The sequence below is a fragment of the Pyrgilauda ruficollis genome, unplaced genomic scaffold, assembly GCF_017590135.1.
Source record: "Pyrgilauda ruficollis isolate IOZ18807 unplaced genomic scaffold, ASM1759013v1 scaffold13, whole genome shotgun sequence".
In the NCBI taxonomy this organism is placed as follows: Eukaryota; Metazoa; Chordata; class Aves; order Passeriformes; family Passeridae; genus Pyrgilauda; species Pyrgilauda ruficollis.
The window spans coordinates 4,795,062-4,807,530 of record NW_024511432.1 but is presented as its reverse complement, the minus strand read 5'-3'; the positions used below and the strand labels follow the sequence as shown (position 1 = coordinate 4,807,530).

Sequence of the window (12,469 nt, the reverse complement as noted above, 5' to 3'; positions counted from 1 at the left end):
CCTTTGTGTTGGGTGTTTGTTCTGCCCTGAGCAAATATTTAACCTACATCTGTAAGACAGCTAAAAAATCCCCCAAATGCCAGAAAAAATGTAACTCCTCCTACTCTCCCTTCGAGCAACCTGATAACCTGGTGTAGGAATGCAGGCGGGAGCACACCTGATACCTGAAACCTATTGTGTGTTGGGATGCTCCCTGTAGAAAATTCCCACCAGAAGCATCAGACAGCGTGAGAATGTGTCCCCAGAGTACAATTAATTATAAACCAGCTCATTATTCTAATTTTGCTCCTCCTTGAGGAGGTGAGGGGATTTCTCGGCCTTCCTGAGGCATGGTTTGCCAAGCCGACATGAAATGCTTTGCAAAGCAGGAACGAGCCCCCTGCATTCCTACATTCCTACATTGCCATTTCACACAATGACAGGAGTTTTAATTAAGCCTTAGCATGCTCCTGCGAAATTTAATACTCATTTTAAAGTTCCCTAGTTGCATTAATTCAGCCCCCAGGCTCTGATCCTTGCGATAGGGTTGTGTGGAACTGGGTGGAGAGCAGGAGCTGGGCAGGGGTGTTTCAAGGATCGCTGCCAAAATCCAACACACCGGGATGCTGCTTCGGCTGCTGGTGGTGTCTCTGCAGCTCAGCACCTTGGCCAAGCCCCTCGAGCCAGTTAGGCTGGGTTTGGGCAGCCCAGGGCAGCCCAGAGCCTGTCCACAGCCAAGGATCTGGCCGCTCCAGCTGGGAGCTGCTGCATGCCTGGCTCAGCTCTGCCCGTGTCCCCCATGCAAATCTCCTCTATATCAAGCAAATGGCAAAAGCAACACCTTTTCCAACCTGCTGCATTCAGGCAGACAAAACCCCTGCTGTGCTGGCAGCCAGGACAGTGCCATGTGAGATGTAGCAGCCGTTGGGTTGGTGACTCTTCCACCCTTCCAAATTTCTTATCTCGGACTTCAGTGCACACCATCTAACCAAACCTCAGCCTCCTTCTCCCTTTCACCTACCTTTTATCTTTGTCATATTGTTCAGCTGGCTTCAGGAACAACTTGGGTTTGGCTTTAATGCCTGTGCCTTGCCTAAGCAAAACAGCGCTGGGCTCATCCTGTGCCTCTGCTGGGGAGTGGGGAGCTGCTCTGTGGGAGGACTGCAGCTCACCTCCTAAGTCATTAATGTTTCATGGCATTAATCAACACAGGCTCCTGCTTATAAAGCACTTCTTAGAAACAAGGCTAAGAATAAGCACGAGGTGTCCTTGCTGAGGCTAAACCCTCTCTGCTGGCCGGGGGATGCCCCTGCTGGTTGGAGCAGACCCAGAGAGGGGGCAGCTTGACACCAAGTGAATTCCATCCAGGCTATTTCATCCAAAAAATAAAAATTCTGGCTGTGCTGGAAAGATGGCTGCATGCCAGGAGGAGATCCTGGACCTCCTGGTCTGGAAGGAGCCCACCAGCACTCCCCCAGCCAGTGCTTGCAGGGCATTCTTGGGACCTTGGGTGCTTTCTGCAATTCTTTCTAACTAAAGAAATGTCTGAAGACAGAAGCTGCAAGTGGGCAATTGGTACCTTTTAAGAATTTTACTCCTTCTGGTGCTCATTTTCTCCTTGAAGCCAAGCCCCCACAATGCCACTGAGCCTGTTACCCTGGCAGGTGACACTGGTGACAAGGTGTGCAAAGGCAGGCTTCCCTCTGCACAGCCAGAAAGGAGGGAAGCCATCTCTTTAAGAAATAGATTCAGTTCTCAGCAAACCCATTTATTTTTAGTGCCCTCCAAAGTGTGCTTGTCTTTGGAGAAGGAAAGAAGCAAACACAGTAATTCTGAATAATTTAGGGAACAGAGTTTTGGGGCTGTAGTAAATGGTTGTGATATGCTGGGGCAAGGGCTGGAGGAATGCAGGGCTCATTAATAACATCCAGCTGATTAAGGCAAGGGCAGAGGTAAATCACTGAGAGCCTCTGCAGGGAATAGGGAAGTATCCCAGTGGTCATAAAGCAAATGCAGCCATGCAAAGGAAAATAATGTGATGAGCGATGCGCTCAGCTGCATCCTGGCTGCATCGCGAGAGCTGCGCCCAACAAAGGGATGAATATGCAAACGAGGGGCGATATTCACCGATGGAATTAAACAGCTTTCCTGCTAACCGGCTTTGCCTGCTCGATATCCAGCTGCCTGCAAAATCCCACGCAGAGTCCATCCTGGCACGGGCACAGCACGCTGCTGGCCCCTCAGGTCCCTTGGCTCACTCCGTGTCACCTTTTGTCACCTTTCTGTGCCCCAGGAATGCTCAGCAGGCACGGTCTCGGGGCTGGGCTGTGCGGGATGCTGGGATCTGCGGGATGCGGGGCTGTGCGGGATACAGGACCACGGGATGCTGGGCCAGCACTGCTCTGCAGCTTTGGCACCAGGGGATGGAAACAGGATCCTCCCTGGATCACCGACCCCCGCTGTGGGTAGTGGATATCCCAGTGCTCACACCGTGCTGCCGGGAGCCCTGCAGCAGCAGTGGGACATCAGCAGGGATCCTTCACCAGGATTCAGCCTGGGCCCAGCCCTGCCCAGGGGTCCATTTCCATCCAGTCCCCATTTCCCTGGCACCGGGGGGATGCTCCCATTGCCTCCACTCACTGCTGGCTGATCTCTTCCCCACTTTTATCTACACTGAGCTGGAGCATTCCAGCCCACCCCGTGCTATCACAGCTTCCCACTCACCAAGGAAAAAGGCTGAGGTCTTTCTAGTTTAACTTACTGTAGGATATTTCATGGTAATTTAATTATTGTGGACCTAACTGGGACCAGATTTTATTTTTTTTTTTTTTAATTCTAAGGTGCAATTGAGATGGTGAAGAAAACTGCACTCAGTTAAGAGTGAGTCACCAAAGAGATCCATTAATCTACCTGCCAAAATTTTACAGGAAAAACTATGTTTTCTTGTTAACACAAAAATAGACGCATAACTACCACAGCCACTCATCCTGTTTCAAAACAAAAGCAAAATTTCTTGTTCCTGTCTTGGTGCTTCAAAGATTCTTTCTCAGCAGACTGCAGAATTACAAAGTGCACACACAGTGCTGGGATCTGTCCTCAAAGCAGGCTTTACACCCAGTAAGGGTCTTCTGCTTCCTGGCTGAGCCAGGGGAAACTGGGGAAGACAAGCAAAGGAAACATTGAATTCCAGCCTCCTGCTATGGTTTAGGGAAGAAGGAGCAGCACAGCTCTGTGCAAGGCTATTTTAGAACAGAAAAGTTTTACATCTACGCCCAATGAATATTAAAGAGCCACACGCTTCAGCTCTGCTGCCTGCGCCCGGCGTGAGCTGATTTAATTCCTCTTTAGGGAGAGCAGCAGACCCACACCCAGATTTTCATGCATGTGCCTTAGAGGTGAACGGGATGTGAAGGGTGAACCCGAGTCTCCTCTGCCAGGGGATCCCTTCAGCAATCACTCACAACTGGAAAAACAAGGAGACATTAAGGAAAAGCTGGCAGCGCAGGCAGGGTTTATGCAGGCTGGGGTGGAATAGCTGCCAGCTTGCTGGGAACTCCATGTGAACCTTCCTGGGCTTCCACATCTGCCTGCAGATCCAAGAGAGGTGTCAGGTGAAACAATAAGGGCGAGATGGAGAAGGAAATGGTGCACAGGGTGGGAGCAAGGCATGGCCAGGGCACTCAGTATCCAGCTGAGGTGGGAGCTGGGCTCTCTGGGGCTCAGGCATCTCTATTCAGTTATCTTCACCTTTAACCCACCAGACAAAATGTGCAGCTGAATTAACCCCCTAGGAAGCAAAATAAACACAGAGCCTGTGTGCAAACACCCAGGGATGTTTCATGAAAACAACTCCAACCCAAAGGCATTGTGCTGGTTTTCATCCCCAGCCTTTGATTTTGACACAGACTATGCCCTGCTTGCCCCCAGCCCCTGCCACTGCTCTCACCTGTGGAGCCATCCAGGCCAGCCCTGGTCCTGGGCACTTTTTCTGGAAGCATCCTCCTCCCCATGTGTGTCTCCTGATGGTGCCCACGGCTCTGCAGAAGCCCTGGAGGCTGCGGCGCTCACTCTCCTCGCCGTGGGCAGGGATGCTCTCCACAGCCTGCATCCTGCTCCTCCTGCTGCTCCCCCAGCTCCAGCCCTGCACCGACAGGCCTGCCAGCACCCACAGAGCGTGCATGGCTCAGCACAGCCGGGGAAGGGGTGCTGAGCTCTGGGAATGGTCTGTGGAAGCCACTCTCAGGCACCAGGAGCGAGCCGGGCTGGCCGATGCTGGCAGCAGCTGCCTGGGGGGGATCCTTCCCTGTGCTTTTCCACCCGTGGTGCCACAGGGCTGGCACACCAGCACTGAAAAATCCTTGTCTTTTCATCAGGGGCTTCGTTGACTCTGTCCCAGCCTCAGGGGTCCCTGAGTGCAGCCTCCCTGCAGTTCTCCTCTTCCCCGATTAAGGACCAGTAAATGCTGCTGTAAAGATGGTCCCTAGCAGCGCCTGGTCCCAGAAGGGTCCCAGTCCTGGAGCAGAGACAGGGTGGTGGCAGTGCCCAGGGATGCCCTCCTCATCCAGCCTCCCCGAGGCAGAGGATGGCTTCTGCACCCAGCCTTGCCTTCCCCACTGGGTTCCTCAGCCCATCTCTTGTGGCTCTGTCCCATCCATGGCCAGAGAGAGCACCGTGCCCTCTGCTCCCATCTGCCAGTGCATTAAGAAAATGAGAGCTGATTAAAGTCCATCCCCTCCCGAGCACCATTGGTCCCAGCAAATTGCTGACACCACCGATGTGGGGGCACGGCAGACAGGTGGACTTCCCTGTGCCCACAGACGTCCAGTTTCAGATGGGTTTGGGCTTGCTTGGGTCTGAGCATTTCCTATGGTCACAAGGAACTGCTTTAACTGCTGAAAATGAATGCATTAATTTGATTTTCTTTTTTTTTTAATTGCCTGTTAAGAGGTTGGTTCAGGCAGTGCCTCTCCTTGCAGCCCTGCTCCTCCATTGCACAAGGATGCCAAGATGGGATGGGAAGGAGCTTCTGTGTACCCACAGCACCCCATTAACCCACAGCACCTGGAAGGCCCCTGTAGCACCAAAAAGTCTCCTGTTTCTCTAGGCAGGCCAGCTGGAAAGCCCCATTTCCCTCCCATTAATCTCCACCTGCTAGCACTTTCTAGAAGGCAGTTAAGAACATTGAAACTGGGGAGATTTGCAAAATAAACAGCGATCAAACGCAAAGCCCTGGGTTCCTGCTCTGAGGGTGTCTGCCAAGACACACAGATCGTATCAGGCTAATTTACAAAAGGAAAACCGCCCTAATTAGTGTTCAGGAAAGCACTTTAATGAGAAGAGCATTAGTGCAAAAAGCAAGAGTGCCAAGAGGTCAAGCTGTTCCTAATGCCAGAAAAACAGGAAATAGGGCATAGCTGATCTCTGCCCACCCAAGCTGCAGCCCTGCTTTCTCATTTTTTTAGTAATATCTCAGGCTATTAGTGTGGAATTTAGAAAACCCGGAACGTAAAGCCCAGTGGCAGGGCAGAGCCTCCATGGGCAGCAGCTTCTGATCACCTCGATGCCAGGTGTGGGCAGGGCTCCATGCAGCCTCCTCCCCTCCTTTTTGGGGCAGAGCGCAGGTTTATGGGATTTCCCCTGCGAAAGGAAGAGCAGAAGCCCTGTCAATGCCAGCTCCCCTCCTTTTTGGGGCAGAGTGCAGGTTTGTGGGGTTTCCCCATAAAGGGAAGAGCAGAAGCCCTGTCAGTGCCACAGCCTCCTCTCGCTGCCGGCGGCTCTGCCGTGGCCAGTAACCATGGCAGCGGAGGGATTTGCACGTGATATTGGCATTTCTGCAGCACAAAAGAGCCTCTTATCTAGAATGAGTAACTGGTCCGGCTGGCCCTCATTCCTCTGCTAAGGCAGAGCATCGTGGGGCAGCTCGTGTGATGCTCACCGTGGGGCAAATTCGGACCATCCACGTGATGCTCACGCTGGGACACATCCAGATCATCCAGGGGGCTCCAGGATGCTCTGGGTGCTCCCCCAGCAGCAGTGCCGCTGCAGGAGGCAGAGCCAGCCCTCCCCACCACTGCTGGAAAATAGAGCTGGAAGGGAGCAGTGATCCTCCCGCTGAGCTCAGGTGTGCAAAATGAGCATCTGCAAACCGTGTGAGGCAATTTGGGCCACGCTGGCTGTCCCCAGGATGTCACAGCCCAGAGCTGGCAGGGGTGCTCCCTGGCATCCCCACAACCGGATTTATCTCACTTCCCCAGTTGTTTACATTTCTTCTCCAATTTCTTCCAGTTTATCCAAGAAAACAGTTTTGAGTCTTTAACTGTTTGACTTCCAGCTCTTCTCATGCCTCGAGGGACTTGTAAAAGCAGAGAAAACTGCATGAAAAACAAAGGTTTCTAGGCTTCAGTTCTTCAGATGATCAAACCCAGCTCACTGACACTGCACAGATCCCCCTCGGACATTCACCCTAGGGCATGAACCAAAGTGGGCAAGTTTCATCCCAAAACCAGAACAGGTAAATGAGGAAAGAATGAGAAAGGAAAAGGACACTAAGCCTGAGCTCAGCCGGAGCTGCTGCTAACAAGAGCTGTCATGGGCATCCCTTGGTTGTGAGCCTCAGTGTGGCCCCTTTCCAAAAGGTGGTCTGGTGTTTTTTCAGGGTGTTAACTCCAGTGGGACCATTACTGCACTGAAAAGGAGCTGTGTGCTCAGAGCAGAGAAAAACAGACTTGTATTAGCTCCATTTTAGGGGAAGGTAAAAGGGATTCAGACAGATTTATATGCAAGTGTCACTCAAAGCAGAGCTACACAAAGGAAAATATATATATATAGACAGAAAAAGTGGGTTACAGACTGTTCCCAGAACTAGGAGTGTGTCCTGCTGGCTAAGGTCTGCAGGTTTCAAGGTTGAAGGGCTTAATTTTATTTCAAGCTTTCTAATTAAACACCATTTAACTGGGCTTTCCATTTATCCTGCAATTTCTTTCTGGACCTGAGTCTAATCCCCAAACCTACTTATTTGCTTTTACTTTCGTTACAACCTTATCAGTGATTAACCTGCAATTGCACTTAATCTTTTTAAAAGATTTCTCTGGCTATAAATACAGAGAAGCTACCTGCCCTGTTTCTGTCCAGGGGAAAAATAACTTCCTCCTCTCTCAGATGTCTGTGGTGGGTTGTACTATTCCTTCTGTCAGCTGATTTTTCTAATGGGAGACATTTGTCTTCTCTAACTTCCTACAGAACATTGAATCAGCATCAGTTCTCTGAAAGACACAGGCCACAAGGAATATGAATACACCCCCAGTATAAAGAAAATACATATATAAAAATATAAACAGTATATATAAAGCCTCCAGTAAAGGTGCCACTGGTGACAGTGAGGCAAAACCTTCCACATTCCTACAGCTCCAAAGACAAGCTCTGCTTCTTCCTCCAGCACTTCTCTATTCCACTTATTTCACTAAAAAGCAGCAGCAGCTAAAATATCACTGCAAGAAGACCTGGTTTCCATGGCAATAAGCAGCTGCCTGTCAAGATTCCCCAAGTACTGCATTAATACAAGAGAGGATCTCATATCAGATCGACCCAAGACTTAAGGACATCAAGAGGAGTGAGAAAAGCTAATGAGAAATGCAGTGAAGGTACATGGAGTGTTACCAAATCCATCAGGAATGTTCCAAGGGCAGTGGAAGGAACACCAAGTGATGAGTGCCCTCTGCAAGGTATTTACTGGAACCAGTGCAGAGGGAGCCCATTGCAAACACAGCAAAACTGGTAAATGAATGGAATTTGAGAGTTCAACAGAAGAAAGCCAAGCCATGGCAACCCCCAAAACAAGAGGCACTCAAGTCTCTGTCCTCTGTCATCTCTAAATAGTCCTGCAGAGCAAACAGACCTGAGCTCAACTCCCCAGCCCAGCCTGCAAGTCTAGCCCTACCTTGACCTTAATTATTACCTGGAGAATAATCTCTCCAAAGAACTAAAGCCATAAACAGATCACAGAGAAGGATAATTTCCAGAATTACCAGTTGTGTATCCATCACCACCTCATGCTGCCTGTTGAAAACTAAGATCTTCAAGCAATCTTTGCTATTTAAGAAAGTTTTTTTCCCCTCGTATTGGTGATTGGCACATTACAATTCTACTACCAGTATTATGTGACCTCTGAGCCTCTCAATTATTTATTGAGAAATCTGAACTGCATGTGAGGATTTTCTGGCTCTGTCAGTGCATGAGTGAGCAAGAAGTTGAAAAACAGCTGGAATGTTGAAATAAATCCACACCAAATAAATGGTAATCTACATGGTGTTTATTGTAGATACAGTGAATTATGAGAGCAATTACAGCCCATTATTTATTTAAATGCTTCTTCTAAAGAATATTAAATCATAGAAGTAAATCAGAACCCCAGTTTGATTCTTGCACTTTTCCTGGTTTGATTATATAAATATTTAAAGAGTGCAAAAAAACCCCAACTTTGCACTCCCTACCAAAATCTTCTACCTGGCAGGAAACCACTTGCAAATGACTGAGGATGAGAAGCATTTGGGGAGGTTTGGGCGAGTGCAGGCTCTCCCCTGCAATGATGGCTTCAGACCCTCCTGCAGTATAGTGGAGCTCATTACATTTGTTTAAAAAGAAAGCAAGACATTATTAACTAATGCTAACATCTATTCTGGCTTTATTTTTTTTTTTTAATTTTTTTTTTTTGCCACAGAAACCCATACATTTTGCAAGAGAGGGGGAAAAAGCAACAAAAGAAGATCCCAAAGGAGGTGAAGGTCAGCCCTGGGCTGCTGATGGGAAGAGGGATCACCCAGGGGGTGACACCAGCACTGCCACCCTTCTCTGTGTCACAGCCAGACCTGTGGAACCTGCAGCACTGCTCACTGCATTTGCTGAACACATGGGAAGTCCCTTGGCCACGGTGACAGGGCTGCTCCCTGCAGCAAAACCTGCCCCAACTTCTCCTCCAGAGGATGGAAAGTGGCTCCTCTCGATGCAGCCAGTGGTGCTGTGGGAATTTGGGCAGCCAAAAACTTGGGGAGGATCTGCAAACCTCATCCAGCACCACCTCATGCACTGCTTCTCACCACCTCTCAGCTCACCTGCAGCTTGCTCTGCTGGGTGCTGGCTTTGAGGAGGATGAGGAAGGAGCTGGTGGTGCTGGAAGAAGACAGGACACCTTGAGCCATCAGCTGGGTGCTGGCTGCTGACCAGATGTTTGCCTTCCCCTCCAGCACCCGCTCCCAGCACAGCTGGGAGAGTGACTTCATGGCTTCAGTGACCAGCAGTACCAGAGTGGCTTCTCTCTCCGTGGGAGATGTGGCCAAGAGCCAGCCTGAAGTGGCTGAAGGGCTGGGAATTGCCTGCTGGAAATGGGGATGCCACTGAGGCCCAGCAATGAGTGCAGGGGAGCACCTGCATGCTCATGCACTCTTGTTGGCACATTACAGGCTCTGAGCTGACTCTGAAACACTGTCTGGGAGGGGAGAGCACTCAGTGCACTTCTCTTTCCCCTCCCAGCTGGGAACCAGCTCAGCTTCTCCCTTCCTGCTCTCTCTTTATCCCTCCCAGCAGTGGCAGCACAGAAAAATCCCAAGTCTGGAAAAGAACTCCAGGAACATCTCATCCAGGATTGTGCTTCTCCATCCTTGGAAGATGCCCATCAAATCTCCCCATAAGAGCCCCCAGGAATGGAGAGTCCACCACCTTCCCAGAGTGGACAGCTGGAAAGAATTCTTCCCAGTGGCAAAGCCAAGGGGGTCTTGGCACCACGAGAGGACCCTCAAGCATCTTGCAGCCTGTGCACTTGGGGACAGAGCTTGGCATTCTCATCACAGCTTGATTTGTGAGCAAATCAAGCTTGGCCTGTGAGCATAGTCCACATCCTTTTCAGATGAATCACTCCCCACTGCTGCTGTCAACCTTGAGCCCAACAGAGAAACCTTGTTGTTTTTTTTCCTTGGTTGTTTCTAGCCAAGTGGTGACTCAGCTGTCAGAGGTGAATAACTCTTCATGCTTTGTCTGAACACTCATTAACCATCCAGAGCCATAAAAAGCAATTTTTCCATAGCTCTCCCTCCACAAGGCCAGATTTCAAAGCAAGAGGGCTGACCTGAGATTTAGTGGGAAATTCATAAAGGTGCTCAATGGATCTGCAGAGTGGAGGAACCTTATATGGTTCTGGGTCAAATGGCAGAGGGTTTTATCAGCAGTGATTGAGGGTCTGGGCAGAAGAGAGAGGCAGATCCTACCCACAGCACATAGCAAACCTACAGCCACTGCATGGAAATCATTAACAACAAAAATCTGCTAGCCCAGGCATTTGCCTGACTCCTACGCCTGCCCTGGGACCTGCTGCTGTTTCATTGCTCTTCTTTTTTTTCATCTTTCTCTGAAATCTCAGCAGCAAGGATTTCCTCATCTTCTTTTGCTGTGGAAATCACACGAATGGTGACTGAATGATCAGAAGATTCTGAGAATATTTCTCCTCCCAGGCGGGTTTGTGCTCTGTGGGATGTGACAGGCGATCTCTGGTGCACTGGTGATTTTGGTGGGGTTGGGCTGACACTGGAACCCTGCAATAAAAAGTTAAAAAAGACACAAAAACAACCTTAGCAGATCCTTGCCCACTATCCCTGACATGGCAAAGCTGGACAGGAGTTCTGTGGTTCCACCACAGGATCTCTGCAGTGGGATGTCAGCTTGAGGCCAGAGATGCTCCCTGCAGGAGGGGCTGCTGGATTATATCCTGCATGTCTTGAGAAGCACAGAGACAGGAGCACAGCAGAGCTCTCCCACATCTGCACTAACTCTTGGTTTGCTCCTGAAGCTTCTGGAGGGGCCAAACCTGGCACTAGTGCTGCTGTGAGGGAGCAGTCCCAGCCTGCCCTGTCCTCCTTTGGAGAGGAGCCTTAGAAGCCTGCCCCAGGGATGTGCCAAGGAGAGGGATTGTCAGCAGGGTCCTGCTCACCCACTAGTGGGGTTATTTCCCAGTTAGTTCCCTTGTTTTGCCTCATTCAGAGCCCTCAGTGCCACTGCTCACTGCTGCTGTTAGCTGGTTATGGATTAATGTTAAACACAACATTGTTTGAAGCCTCTCGTGCCTCTGAAGGGCTGCAGAAATGCAGCAATGCTTGGCATCAGCCTGGTGTTTACCCAGCCTCAAGGTCACTGCACTCCCTACCAGCTCCTCCTTCCCCTCCCTCTGCACATCCAGATGTGATACGTGTGCCTGGTTCCACGCTGAGAATAGTAACAACAGGCTCTGCACGGAGACAAAACTTTCCTTACAAGTGTAGCTGAGACAGCTGAAACAAAAAAAGGGGAAAAAACCACAGGGCCATTTTCCTTTTCAGCTGCTCATGGCAAAAAGCAAGGGGTTCCTGCAGAGGTGGCAGGATGGCATTGCCTGCTGTGGGGACCTCTGTCCTGGCCACCTGGGGAAAGATTTGGAACATCACCTGGGCTGTGGGTGCCCCTACCAGTACCTTGATTAACTGATTAACACATTGATTAATTATTAATCATAATTATTAATTATTATTAATTATCCTGTTTCTGCAGGATAGAAGAGACATTCATTCATTCATCTGTGGCTACAGCCTAGCTAGAAATTGAACTCAGGCTTAGCACAGGCAGGAAAAAATTTAACGTATTTCCCTTTTGTACAGCAAAACAAATTCCTGTGGGACACTGGCACTCCCCCAGACCTGTGCAAGATGCTGGGTCACCCCAAATTCCTGTGGGACACTGGCACTCCCCCAGACCTGTGCAAGATGCTGGGTCACCCCTTCCCGTCTGCCCACGCTTTGACAGACCCCAACATGCTGAGCTCGGTCCTTTAAGGCACGCTAACCCCTGCAGAGCTGGTGGGGAGAGCACTTTCGGCACCTAAGGAAGCAAAGCCGAATCTGTGCGCTGCCCGTGCTGACCTGCGCCTCCTGCATCGCCTGCAGCTCCTTCAGCCTCCAGCGGAGCCGCCCCAGGGGCTCCTTGCCCCCCATCCTCCCCGAGGCAGCCAGGGCAGCCCTGAACAGCTTGGGGGTCTCAGCCCTCGGGGGGATGACCAGGGCATCTCCGGGGCCTCCTTTCTCATCTTTGGGTTTGTTGTTGCTTCTCAGCATTTTCCTGCAGCACGGAAAGGGAGAGGCGGTGTCAGTCCGGGGCAGGTGATGTCAGTCCAGTCTGTTAGCTGGGTTTTATAACCGAGAGAAACCAGGCGTTAAAAGCACAAGGAGCTTTGCGCGTCTCAGGGAGGACAGAACAACAATTCTAAGCGATGCTTAAAACTAAACCGAATCTTTACACAGATTTTTAAGCGAAGGCACTTGGACCACGCTCCTTGCCCAGCTCCACCCAGTGCGAGAGGCGAATTTCGGCAGCCGGAGCCGGGGGCAGGGTGCCCTCTGCCGAGGGCCAGCGGCTGCAGCCCGGCCGGGAGCCTGCACAGGAGCTTTCCCAGGGCTTCCACAGGGGGAAAACACCC

The 12,469-nt window shown here is 50.6% G+C and overlaps 1 protein-coding gene across 1 annotated transcript in view; it reads right to left on the bottom strand.

The window, feature by feature from the left end:
• Positions 1–8,417: 8,417 nt before the first annotated feature.
• Positions 8,418–12,469, bottom strand: part of CNGB1 (cyclic nucleotide gated channel subunit beta 1) — a 36,049-nt gene continuing 31,997 nt past the window's right edge. The window contains exons 31-32 of the mRNA XM_041458572.1: positions 11,916–12,111; positions 8,418–10,559 (exon numbers count right to left, since the gene is read on the bottom strand). Of these exons, the coding sequence (XP_041314506.1) occupies positions 10,347–10,559; positions 11,916–12,111 (409 nt within the window). The 3' untranslated portion in view covers positions 8,418–10,346. The remainder of the gene's footprint in view (positions 10,560–11,915; positions 12,112–12,469) is intronic.